At 35.9% G+C, this 13,795-nt stretch overlaps 1 protein-coding gene across 1 annotated transcript in view; it reads right to left on the reverse strand.

Moving 5' to 3' along the window:
- The window catches only part of AK9 (adenylate kinase 9), a 170,258-nt gene that overhangs the window by 143,643 nt on the left and 12,820 nt on the right, over window positions 1-13,795 (reverse strand). Inside the window, exons 5-8 of the mRNA XM_044675407.1 lie at window positions 9,511-9,623; window positions 7,033-7,227; window positions 5,669-5,797; window positions 2,825-2,903 (exon numbers count right to left, since the gene is read on the reverse strand). Of these exons, the coding sequence (XP_044531342.1) occupies window positions 2,825-2,903; window positions 5,669-5,797; window positions 7,033-7,227; window positions 9,511-9,623 (516 nt within the window). The remainder of the gene's footprint in view (window positions 1-2,824; window positions 2,904-5,668; window positions 5,798-7,032; window positions 7,228-9,510; window positions 9,624-13,795) is intronic.

The raw sequence follows: 13,795 nt of genomic DNA on the forward strand, positions 1-13,795 counted from the left end.
TCACCAGAGAGGGAGAAGGAAGGGAACCCTAGGCTTTAAATCCATTTTGAGCACTAAGAACAGTACTTTGTTAAGTTCTAAGTAAGCAGTAATCTGTGAAACATTTTGTACAATGTTCTTTGTTGAATTCACATAATTTGATACTTAAAGGAAATTGTGATTTTTACCTGTACCGTTGGGAATATATAAGATCTGTGGCATGTTGACTCTTGAAACTCTTTCCTTAATGGCACTGAGGTAACAAGGAAAAGTACAATGTTTGTCTCCCTGGTACTATCCTTAAAAATAAGGGCTGTCTTCCTGTTTTTTGAGCTTAACAGAGTACCTGGCACATAGCAGGTGCTTAATAACATTTATTGATATACTAATTGATTGAAACTTAAGTTGAAATGATCGGCCAGATGCATATTGACTTAGCCACAAATTCACACCACATATATTGAATTGTATTTTGGTTTACATTTCCCAATTACAATTATACATCTAAAGTTTGCCTTACTTCTTGTTCACCATCTAATTTACTTTCATGTTATAGTGTAAGGATGTGCCTCCTTTAAAATTCAACATCTAACCTTTCATGTATAAATAATGCATTACTTTGGACTGACTCTGAGCTTTTGAATAGCTTGATTGTACACGAAAATGTTGGCAAAGACACTTGTCCTAGAGCAGTGATAGCGAACCTATGGCACATGTATCAAAAAGGGCACACGGAGTCCTCTTTGTGATCATTACTAGAAAGCCAAAGAGACTCTGGGTGGAGCTGTACCCCTCCCCTTCTCCACGCACCTGAGGACATTCCTCATTTCCCCTACCTCTCTGCCCAGCAGCCAATGGAAGTGTGCCCCCCATACCTGGCATCTGAGGCTCAGCATTTGGTCTCTGGGGGATGGAGCCTGGCATTCTGTCTCTCAAAGGTTCGCCATCCCTGTCCTAGAGCACAGACTGCCTTGGACTCCAGCCCTTCATTTGCACAAACCCTCAAAGGAATCTGGGATATGTAACTGGATGATCACCATAAGTAAGGGTGGAACCCTTTTCTGAGAGAACCCAACTCTGATCCAAGGAAAATTGTTGAACCAGAGAAGACTATCTTTTCCATAGCAAGTCTTAGAAGTGATAAACCCCAGAGGCTTTTGCCAGCCCCTAGGATGAGGGTCTCTGTCCTATCTGAAGCAACAAAATAATATTATAGATAAAAATAGTTCTATAACACTGTAGCAGAAAGAGCATTGGTTGTTCAGTTTTGTCTGAGTTCAACCACATCTGTGGTTTTCCTGGCAAAGTACTAAAGGAGTTTTCCATTTCCTTCTCTAGCTCACTTTACAGATGAGGAAACTGAGAAAAACGAGTTTTAAGTGATTTACCTGGTGTTACAGAAGCTAATAAGTGACTGAGACCAGTTTTGAACTCGGGAAGATGTGTCTTCCTGACTCCAGGCCTGGCACTCTATCCACTGAGCCAACTAAATGCCCCCAAAACAGAATAATACTCAAACAAGACTGAGGCTGGGTAAAATGGAAATTGCCAATGCCCAATGACATTTAAGCTTAGGAAGTGTAGTACATTGATACATACAACAAAGATATCATGTCCTGCAAAAAGCCAATATAGTGACCAAGAGACTTGCTTAGCCAAGCCTAGTGAGAGCTTTGCCTGGCCCAGCTCATCACTAGATTGACTTATTCAGCAGTGATGTTTTGCCCTGGGAAGACTGCACTTTTAGGAGCCAGTCTGTTGGAACACTGGAACAAGTTGTTCATCCTCACTCCTATTCCCTGCAATGAACGTTGTGAATCTCCAAAGAAGGAAAGGACATGGAGCCCCAGCAATTATGGAATTATGACTTGGTTATATGTATTTTTTGTGCCACACCATAATTGTGCAATAAATTTGTGTCTATACTCTTTCTGTTATAGACTGCATATTGCAGAATATACCACATGTTTTGGGGAAATAATTTGTAACTACTTTTCTTGTCATGCTATTTGAACATCTTTTTTCAAAAGCCATTTGAGAGAATGAGATAATTATTAACGGGAAGCACACTGTTGTAGCCTTCTGAAATATGCTGATATAAATTTTTGGGTTTTTTTTGCAGCATGGCTAATATGGAAATATGTTTTGCATGATTTCACATGTATAATTTATTTCTTATTTCTTGCCTTTGCAATGGGTATGGATTAGGGCAGAAGGGCGGAAGAGAATTCAGAACTCAAAAATTTTTAAAAATTAATGTAAAAAATAAATAAATAATAGATACTGTGACAAAAGAGCAGTCATCCATCTGGAAATCTAACTTGATAGCATGAATATGAGTTGGCAGGAGGGAAGAAGGGTTAGCAAGAAAGTCTAGAAAATGAACATTGACTCAGAAGAGGTGCAACATCCATTCTTACAAACACTTCAATATAATAACTTACTGTTCTCATTTTTTTCTCTCCAGGGAGCATCATTTTAGTGATACAAGTTTCCACAATTAAGTATAAAGATTTCCACAAAGTACTTTGGAAACTATTTTTCTTTCCACTGGATTGTAAAGATATCACTTGAAGTGATTTTGACAACATAAACATGAAATATGGTCGATCTTTTTGACTCTCTAAAGCTTAATGAATTAAGTATGATCACTTTCTAAATTATGGAAAATAGCAGTATTCAATCAATCTTAAAAATCAAATGAATCCTCTCTTCCTAAAATTGTTAGCTTAAGTTCAATTATTTTTTTTTTATCTAGCACTTGGGAAAAATGACCACAGTCCTCTGAAGAACTTTTCATTAATTTTTTTGAGTGCATAATATTTTTTCTTTATGAACACTCTACTTACCCTATGGAGGTCCTCTGCAGACTTATTTCCATCTAGTTCAATAAGATACTGAGAATCATGATCAGCCATCATTTCCTACATGTAAAAAAAAAGGATCAAAGATAATAGCGCAAGTTGAAACTTGAACCCAGGTGTTCTCAAAGCTGGATTATCATAATAGAGTGATGTAAGCATTATATGAAATGCACCTAAATCATATTCATAAGGATAAAGATCTGTTGTAAAGGAACCATACTTTTACACCTCTCTGATTAATCTTATCATAATGGCTATTCTAAACATTAATTATGAATTTCCCTTCATATCCTTACAGAACCCTACCCCTTATCCCATACTCTCAGCTTGCCTAATATTTCACAAAAAGGGGGCCATTCATCTATAGTTACTTATTTTTTCCTTATTTAACATCATTCACTATCTCTTCCACTACCCTTCTCTTACATGAAGAGGTGGACTTCTCCTTGCCTAGGTAACCCCTTCAACATTCACCCCTGATCATATTCTCTCCCATCTTCTCCAGCAGACTGCCTCCTCTATCAACACTTCCACGCTCTCTCTAATCTTCAAAAACAAAAAACAAAAAACCTTGCCTTGATCCATTCATCCCCTCTAGCTACCATCCTATACTCTCTAGTCTTCTTGTATAACATTTTTGGAAGGTCATCTACACTTAGGTACCTCTATTTTCCTTTCACGTCTAAACCCTTTGCAATCTGACTTCCAGTCTAATCATTAAACTAAAAAGGTTCTTTGCAAAGTCACCAATGATCTCTTAACTATTCAAATCTAATAGCCCTTTCTCAATTCTTATTCTTCTTGATCTTTGTTGATCACCCTCTTCTTAATAATTTCTTCTCTCTAGATTTTCATGACACTGCCTGCTTTCTCCTGGTTCTCTTCCTACCTTCCAGACCACTCTTTTTCTGTCTTCTTTGCTGGATCTTCAACCGATCATGCCCAACTGGTTGTTCCCCAAGACTCTGTCCTGGGTTCTTTTCTCTTCTCTCATTATACTATTTAATTTAGTGATTTCATCAGCTCATATATGTTCAATTATCATTAATGTCTCACCACTGTGCTTTCCAGGAAGTTGGGGATCCTAGGTCAAGCCCATGTTGGTTTATGTCTTAAGGAGCAGGAAGAAACTGGACAACTGGTCTTAGTCAGATTAGAAGGGTGTTAATATTAATTATATAATATAATATTATAATTTTATATATAATATTATATGCACAACATATAATATTATATAATATAATAATATAATAATAATCACCCATAGAGTAGGTTGGTTTGACAAATTCAAATTTTGCCTAGGTGCTTGAAGAAATTATTTAGGTTGTTAAAATTTTATATTAGTTCATCTGTTTCTATAACATCATAAATAAGATGGTCATCATAGAATGACCATCCTCAAATTCACTAAAAATGGGATTTAATTTATAAATGTTCAATTTTCAGTAACATAAAATGAAGAATGCTGAGATCCTGCAAAGCAATCTTGGCTAACTTATGCAGAGCTGAGATGCTTTTTCTTCCCTTTGACAACTATTAGGATATATTCCAATTTGACTTATTCTGTAACATTCTTAAAGGAGAATCAGACTTAATACTGTCTATTGTATTGATCTATCATAGGGTATCTCCAAACAAATGACATATTTTTGACAATATTACACAATTATTTGTTGATAACTGGTGATGGGAAAGGGTACTTAAAGGAAATATGTTTAAAGTAGGAACTAAGATTCCATGATAAAAAAAATGTGGAAAAAAGGTTTGATTGAGTCTTTTTCTTGGGAAAAAAATGAAAAATGGGGCAGCTATGTTGTTCAGTGGATTGAGAACCAGATCTAGAGACAGAAGATCCTGGGTTCAAATTTTGCCACAGACAGTTCCTACCTGTGTGACCGTGGGCAAGTTACTTAACCCCTATTGCCTAGTTCTTATTATACTTCTGCCTTAGAACCAGTATGCAATATTGATTCTAAGACAGAAGGTAAGGGTTTTAAAAATAAATGAAAATGACAAAAAATAAATTTCTCCAAATTTAAGTTTTAATTACAACTACACACTAATTCTTAGAATAAACTAAGTTATTTGTTGATGGAGCCTTTTGACAAAAATCTGCATTTTTCTAATGCCTGACTTAAACAGCACACCCATAAAGAGGTAATTGTTGCAGAAATATTCAAGAGCTTCATCATTTTCCTCAAGGGTCTATTATTAACCATTTGATAAGACAATTTCCTTTTGAAGCAGTCCATGAATGACAAGAAAGTGATCCCAAGAAGAAGGATGACTAGGGATAGAGTACTAGAGGGGGTGATGTTTGAGTAAGGAATAATTTCATAAATTATCAGTTAATTAGTGAATACTTTCAGGCAATGATGAATTTTTTTCCTTATGAAAATGTGTTGAGAAGAATCGTGAAGTAGTAGATAGATAATTTGTCTCATTGTCAGAAAAAATGTGAGTTCAAGCCTCCCATCTGACACATAATGGTCATATGGCTTTAACTTATTTAACATGTTAGAACCCTATAATAAAGCAATGATAGGTCTGGATCAAAATGCAACCTTTTAACTCAGGGGGTTTAGATAATTAATAGTAAGATAATAAGGACCGACTGAATATAAAAATAGAGTGAAAGCCAGATTTGGGAGTGTGGGAAGGCATAGAGCAATTTATGTTCTATTATCATAGTAATAAACAAGATGAAAAAGGCACAAAGAAGCCCAATTCAATAATGGAAGTAATACACAGTGATGAGACATAGATGACAATATATCTAGTTTTCAGGGCTATTCTCAACTTTTCACAAAATATTTTGTTCTTACCTCCAGAAAATGTAGCAATTCTTTCCTATACTGTCGAATACTTGCTTCAATGTTTTCTATAAAATCTTCAGGCTTCTGCACTAAATGCCGAAAAATTTCTGCCATCATTTGCATCTCTGCTATGAAAACCTTAAAGAAAACAAAGTTTCCATAGTTTCTTTAAGCCAGAATATTTAGAAAAGTGGCCACTAGATGGTGAAGTGGATAGAGAGCTGGGACTGAATTCGTTTTACCCAGTTCAAATCTGGCCTCAGACACTTGATTTAGGAAATGTCTAACTGTTTGTTCTATTTCCTTGCTGTCTACTTTACAATCTGGCTTTATTCTAACCATTTTGATCAAATTGTTCTCTTCAAGCTCTCTAATGATCTCCTAATTGCCAACTCCAATGTGCTTTGAACAGTCCTCATTTCTTTGACCTTTCTATGGCATTTGTTACCACTGACCACTTGTTTATACAACCTTTTCCATTGGCTTCCTTTTTTTTGTTTGCTTTTTAGATGCAACCTATGATGATTCACTGTTAAAGGGAACTCCTTGAAAAGGAATCAAAAGGAGATCAGCCCCATATATATATATACCTTTCATTTTTGAAGAGGATCAATAACATCATGGGCTGATATCTTGACTTATGAGCAAATTGGATATATGAGGCAGAGGTTTTGGGCTTAATGTGTGTCTCTCCAGAGGTCAGAACTAGCCAACGGGTGAGAATTATAGGGACAGATCTTTCTGCTCATTATAAGAAAGCATTTCATGACAATTAGATCTGTTAAACAAACAAACAAACAAACAAACAATATAGTATGTTGTGAAGTAATGTGATTGATCCTTCTTGCTTGAAGTGCTCAGGATGTGGCTGGGTAATCCCAAATCAAAAATATTGTAAAGGAAAGTCTAGTATTTGGTGGAAAATTGAACTAGGTTGTTAATAATAATAGCTGGCATCTGTATAATGCTTTACGGTTTGCAAAACTCTTTACAAATACTACTTTATTTGATCTTTACAGTAACACTGGAAGAGAGGTGCTACAATGGTCTCCATTTTACAGTTGAGGAAACTAAGAGATTAAGTGACTTGTCCAGATCACACAATTAGGAAACGTCTGAGGCCTGATATCTTATTCGAGGTTTAATCCTCTCTTTACTGTGCCACTTAGCTGCCTGTAAGGTCCTAGATTCTATGATTCTATACTTTTCTTGGCTAATTAAATTTTTATTTCCATTAGCATCAGAAAATGCTAGAGAAAAGAATGATTTTCACAAAGTAACATACATATGTCTGTATGTTAACTGCTGTCTCATTGTATCCAGACTACCACTTTTTAGTATAACAAAAAGTAGAAAATACATGGTGCTATCACCTCTTCTTCTTCTTCTTCTATTTCTTCTTCTCCTTCCTCCTCTGCTTTTTTGTCTTTTTCTTTGTGGAATTCTTTCTTCTTCTTCCTACGACTCTCATGAAATTCAGGATCCCACTGTTCTCGCATATATATGAATCCTGTAAGACTGTGTTGTCTTTGCCCACAAAGCCTTTGACTTAAATCATAATCAGGGCACTGGTTAAGAAATAAAGATATCAATTTTATTGTCTCAAAATATATTTGCATAATTTTTGATCAGAGGTTCTTAATCTAGGATCTATGTACGTATTAAACTATTTTTATGATTATATTTCAAAATAATTGGCTTTTTATAATTCCATGCATTTTTTATATACTTAAAACATTAGGCTGATCCAAAGGCTTAGTCAGACTGTCAAAGGGGTCCATGATACAAAAAAAAGAACCCCTGCTTTATATAATGTGTGCACATATGTATCCTTTTCATTAACCTTCTGAGTAAAATATAATTCAAGGTAATATAAAATAATGTCACAGTTCCAAAACTCTTTGTTTCAATGCAAATTTTATCTCCCCAAATGAGACTCTAAGAAAGTATTGGTCATAGGCACTAGAAAATGTTATTATTGCTTTCATCTAGCTTGCTAATCTACTGTAAATTAAGCATTAAAGTATTAGTTTGACATTCACATTTCAAGTTGACAGTCTCATTTTCATATTTAAAAAACATTCAACTTGACTTTATTATATGGACAAATAAAATGTGAAAGCCAGTGGGTTCCTCACATTTTAGCCCAATAGATGACAAATGAAAAAATTATCAACAGTATATTTTGTTTTTAACCTTTTCTAATTTTTTCCCTATAAAGACTTAGTCTTTGGATATAGTTAGTCAATTAGCAATAATGTGTCAGGCACTGTGGTAAGCTCTGCAGATACAAAAAACTAGCAAAAGTCAATTCCTGCTCTCAAGGAGCTTATAGTCTAATATGGGAAACAACATAAAAATAACAATATAAAATTTATAAACAGAATAAATTTGAGAAAACCAATAGGAAAAAGGTGGTAGAAACAGATGAAAAAGTTTCTTTTGGGCATTGGGCTCCAGTTAGGAATTAAAGGAAATTAGAGAAATGAAGATATGGAGGTGAGAAGGGAGAGAATTCCAGGCATGAGGGAAAGCCAATGAAAATGAATGGATTTGGAAGATGGAATGTCTTGTGAGACAACAGCAATGAGGCCAATGTTACTGCACCACAGAGTATGTACAGGCATTAAGATATAAGAATAGTGGAAAAGTAGGAAGAGGCCAAGATATGAAGACTTTTGAATGCCAAACATGATTTTATATTTGATTTTGGAGGTTACAGGTAGTTTGGGGTTTATTTGGACACACCTGTGAATTAGGAAGATCAACTTTTCAGTTTAGTGGAAGATGGACTAGAGTGGGAAGATATATAAGACATGCATATCAACCAAAAGTCTACAGGTGTTAAGTGTTGAGGGTCTGAAGCAGGGTGGTAGGAGTTTGTCCAAGGAGAGAAGGGGGCAAAGATGAGAGGTTTTGCAAAGGCAGAATCAACATGGTAAACGATTTTATACATGTGGGTTGAGCATTGGTGAGAAGACAGGGAGGACACCAAAGTTGGGAGCCTGGATTACTAGAATAATGGTTGTGCCCTTGAATGTAATTGGAAAGTCAGAGTAGGGAACTTGAGTGGGGATAAGATAATAAGTTCCATTTTGGACATGTGTTTATATAAGACATCCAGTTCAAGATGTCTAGTAAGTGTTGGAGATGAAAGACTAGAGGTTGGAAGACAGGTAAGGGCTTGAGAAGTAGATCTGAATATCATCATCATCAAGATAATAATTGAGATCGCTGGAGCTGAGGAAATCACCAAGAAAAATAGTATATATAGAGAAGAGGACCAAGGACAGAGATTTAGGGGACATGACCTGCTTGAAGATCAAGAAAAGGATACTGACAGATTGAATTGCTTGTCAGTTCCTGCAGGAGAGAGGGAAGAAAGGAGGACAACAGGGACCACATAACTTTGGAAAATTTATGTAAACATTTGTTATTAAAATAAAAAGTTTAAACTAATATAAAAATAAATAAAATATAACTAAAAAAAAGATACTGAGAAGGAATGATTAGAGAGCCAGGGGGAGCAAGTATTACGAAAGCCCCAAGAGAGCATTAAAGAGAAAAACTTTAAATTTTTATAATCTCGACTCAGTTATAAATAAAGGCTATATACTAGGCCCATAGTCTCATATTATGTGCCAAATATAAAAGGGAAATAAATGGTTGATCTTGGAGTAGAAGTTATAAAAAATGTAACTCCAACTACAGCTTTATTTTGGAATTGTATTTTTCTGTAACTTAATATTATTTCTTCCTGACTTGATAACAGTATTATGCCTAATTGATTACAAATTTGACCATTTCAGAATATTAAAAGAACAAGTAAGTCATTATAATGATTTTCTTACCTTAATATTGATGATGACATCAGGTTTTAAGCTTAGGTTTTTAATTAATTCTATTTGTTCAACAATAGTCACTGAGTCCTCTGAGAGAGCTGGCAGTCCACTGAGAACATAACCTGTTAACACAAATGATGTCTTTAAGACTTGTGTAGTATTTTAAGGATGCCATAATATGTATCAGTAGGAGTTTGTAAAATGTTGTCTAGACAATAATATAAACCAAATTAAAGAAAAGTCACAAATCTCTTCTCTGTTATTCCTTTATATGAACACATGCACCTTATTTCAAACAGTAAAGTGGTTTATTATCATCATACATCTTCTGAACTTAAATCCAAAGTATATTTATGATAATAATTAGGATCATTAGGCTAAGCAAATTCTAAAAAAGTTTTAAACTTAAAACAAAACATATGAAAACCTGTCCTTTCTTAAAGTTATTTTCTAGATTCTAAATCAGAGATTCTTAACTTGGGGTCCATGAACAAATTTCCAGAGAATGGTGAACTTTCTTTGGAAAAACAATTACATTTTTGTTTTCTCTGGTCATTTTCCCTGGTAATATATTCTTATTTCATGGTCAATTACCTCATTATTTTATTTTTGTAATTCTATTTATTTAATTTTATATATTTAAAAACACTATTCTAAGAATGGTACTATAGGCTTCACTAGACAGCAAAGGGGTCTATAATCCCACCAAAAATGTCAAGAATCCCTGTTTTATATTCTCTTCTAATAAATCTTATATAAAAGAAGACTGTTACTAAGGATCCAGGTTATTTTTCAAGACTTTAACAATCCTATTTACTTAAATCTCATCTTTCCCATCCTGGAAAACTGGGAAATCCTTCTTTCCTCTAATCCATACTTTATGTTGCTATCCCAACAATCTTCCTGACCCTTGTTTTCATCTGGGTCCAATCTTGCTCAAAGAAAAGAAAAAGACACTTACAATGAATTCCTGTTATTTACAGAACAAAGTTCCAACTGCTTAATCTGGTCCAGCACAATTTATTATTAATTTACATTTCCAATTCTGTATGTTCCTGAAGAATAATAATTCCTCTGACTGTCACTTTCTCATCATTGGGATCAGATCCAGTTGGGGCTGACTTTTCAGAGCACAAGTAAAGAGGATAAGGAGTATTTATTTCCTCATTATGGCCTATATTCAGACTTCTTTGATAGGGCATTGGCTTACCTATTTGGGGAACTAAACGTATATATGTTTGCTCAAATCAGTTGAAAAATAGTCATTTTGCAATACAAAAGCATTGGTTGAGTAGCTGTAAAGTTCAGGGCATTATAAATGGCAATATGACCTCAGAATCCCAAGAATCTGCTTAGCCTAAATGATCCTTATTACTATCATAAATTTACTTTCAGTTTAAGTACAGAATATATAGTAACAAATTGTTTTTTTTAAAACTAAATTTGAAATAAGATTCATGTGTTCTTGTGCAATATGATCCTTCACACCACTGCCAGATAATGTCTTTATATTTCAAACATTATTTTGTTTGTTCAGTATGAAGTGAAGTTTGATAACTGATCATTCTGAATGAATAGTGTTAAGCTTGCATGCTACTTTCCATGTCTAAAAAATTGTTTCTAAAATTCTTCCCTTTTGTCTTAGAATTGATACTAAATATTGGTTCTAAGGCAAAAGAGGAGCAAGAGCTAGACAACTTGAATTAAATGAATTGTCCATGGTCACACATGTGTCTGAGGTTAGATTTGAACTTGGATCTTCCCAACTCCAGACCTTGTGTTCTTATCCTCTCTGCTACCTAGCTGCACCCTTTCCATTTAAATTTATAGCCAAAGACCATAAGTGCTTGGCTTTCCCTGGGATTTATATGATATGACTCTAATAGCCATGTTCCAAGATGTAGCTTCAAGTATAAAGGTTACCCGAGTGTCTGGATGGATATCCTAGATTCAGGATTATTGCATGTATTTCATGTTTGAGTGGCTGAAAAACCTCTTGCACTTTTGGCAATTATTGGAAAGCTTTTCCTCCCATTCCCAAATTGGTCAAATTGCCAGTCAACATTGAATATGTTGAAATGAATAGTAAGCTACAACTTTCTCAACCCCTTGGAAGAACTTGATCATTAATGAGAGGGACTTGCTAGGTTAGGACAGCAAAGACCTTTGGTGGGTCCAGCTGAATGCCCTGGATGTGGAGCTGGTGATGGGGACATATATAATAATAGTTTTCCAACTTGGCAATTCAATTAGTATTTCTTGAGCAGAGTCATTACTAACTGGACTTAGTGACATTTTTGCTTGGAGTCATTTAAAAATCAGCACTCTTACTCTTTTTTTCTTTAATTATAAAACTGGAGGGCTGGAATATGTTCTTGCAAGGTGGTGGAGAGAGAGGTTTTCTAGGGGTTGTTATACCCTTCAAACAAAAGAATTCAAGTAAAAATCCTCCAGATTCAAAAAACTAAGCAATGAGGTTCCGGGTTAAGATGGCGGCAGAGTAAGAAGCAGCTCTTAACCTCTCCTGACCAAAACACACAAAACTCCTCAAGGGGACATAAAAACAAGTCCAGACAAATGGAGGAACCCCACAACAGGGCACAGAGTGGAAGGTACGTGGAATCGAGGCATTTCCATGCTATAAAGGGGTGAAATAGCTCTCACTAAATCGCGGGCTGAGCAACCACCCCACCCCCACCCCCTCCACACACAAAACCTGTAGCACTGAGGCCAGCTAAAAAGAAATAGAGCAAGTTTGGGGCACCCATCGAATAATTGGCAGCTCCGGGGCCTGTTCCTGAGAGCAGCAAGATTTGGGACCCCAAAAAGCCAAAGAACGCACCCGAAATCTGAGCGTGGGCTTAGAGCGCAGAGCCCAGGAGCAGAGCTCAGGTGGGCTCAGAGCTCAGGCTCCGAGGGGGCGTGGGTGGAGGCAGACGGGTGTACGACTGTGGAAGCAGCGCCCTGAGACTTGTAAAAAAACCTCCAGCAGAGGATCAAGCAAGGGGATCCACCAGGGGGCTTGACCGCGGACAGACCCTGAGCGCAAGGATAAACCTGAGAAGCTGCTGGGCTAACGATGGCTACCCAGTCTCAGGAAGTTCAGAAGAGAAAGATTAACAACAAGAAAAAGAAGTCTTTAACACTTGACAACTTTTACACAGAGAAAATCCAGACAACCGAGCAAACAGAGGAGGAGAACAAACAAGCATCCAGACCCTCCTCAGATAAGGAAAACTCCTCACAAGCTATGGAAGAGTTCAAAACTGAGATTTTGAGGAAAATGGAAGAGATCTGGCAAGAAAATAACAGTTTAAAAGGTAGAATCTTGCAACTGGAAAGCGAGGCTCAGAAACCAAATGAACTGATAAGCAAATTGAACACCAGAAATGACCAGATTGAAAAGGAATACCAGAAGCTTATAGCCGAAAACCAGAAGATTATGGCCCCAAACCAGAAGATTATGGCCGAAAACCAAAAGATCATAGCCAAAAACCAAAAGATTATAGCTGAAAACCAGTCCCTAAAGGCTAGAATTGAGCAGCTAGAAGCTAATGATCTCTCAAGACAACAAGAACAAATAAAACAAAGTCAAAAGACTGAAAAAATAGAAGGAAACATGAAATATCTCAATGAGAGAGTGACAGACCAAGAAAACCGGTCTAGAAGAGACAATTTGAGAATAATTGGTCTTCCAGAAAAACCAGAAATTAATAGAAACCTGGACTCCATACTAACAGAAATAATTCAGCAAAATTGCCCTGAAGTCCTACAACAAGAGGGCAATATAGACATTGAAAGGATTCATAGAACACCTGCGACATTCGATCAAGAAAAGAAAACACCCAGAAATATAATTGCCAAATTCAAGAGTTTCCAAACAAAGGAAAGAATCTTACAAGAAGCCAGAAAGAAACAATTCAAATATCAAGGAGCATCAATCAGGATCACACAGGATCTGGCAGCCTCCATGCTAAAAGATCGCAAGGCTTGGAATACAATATTCAGAAAGGCAAGAGAGCTGGGCCTGCAACCACGGATCAACTACCCATCAAAATTGACTATATATTTCCAGGGGAAAGTATGGGCATTCAACAAAATTGAAGAATTCCAGGTATTTGCACAGAAAAGACCAGGGCTAAATGGAAAGTTTGATATCCAACCACAAAAATCGAGAGAAACCTAAAAAGGTAAATAAGATACAGAGGGGAAAGAAAGAAAACTTATAATTTTTAAATTTGCCTTTTTAAGGGCCTCAGTGAGATCTAATTATCTGTATTCCTATGTAGAGAAA

The sequence above is a fragment of the Gracilinanus agilis genome, chromosome 4 (genome assembly GCF_016433145.1).
Source record: "Gracilinanus agilis isolate LMUSP501 chromosome 4, AgileGrace, whole genome shotgun sequence".
Classification (NCBI taxonomy): domain Eukaryota; kingdom Metazoa; phylum Chordata; class Mammalia; order Didelphimorphia; family Didelphidae; genus Gracilinanus; species Gracilinanus agilis.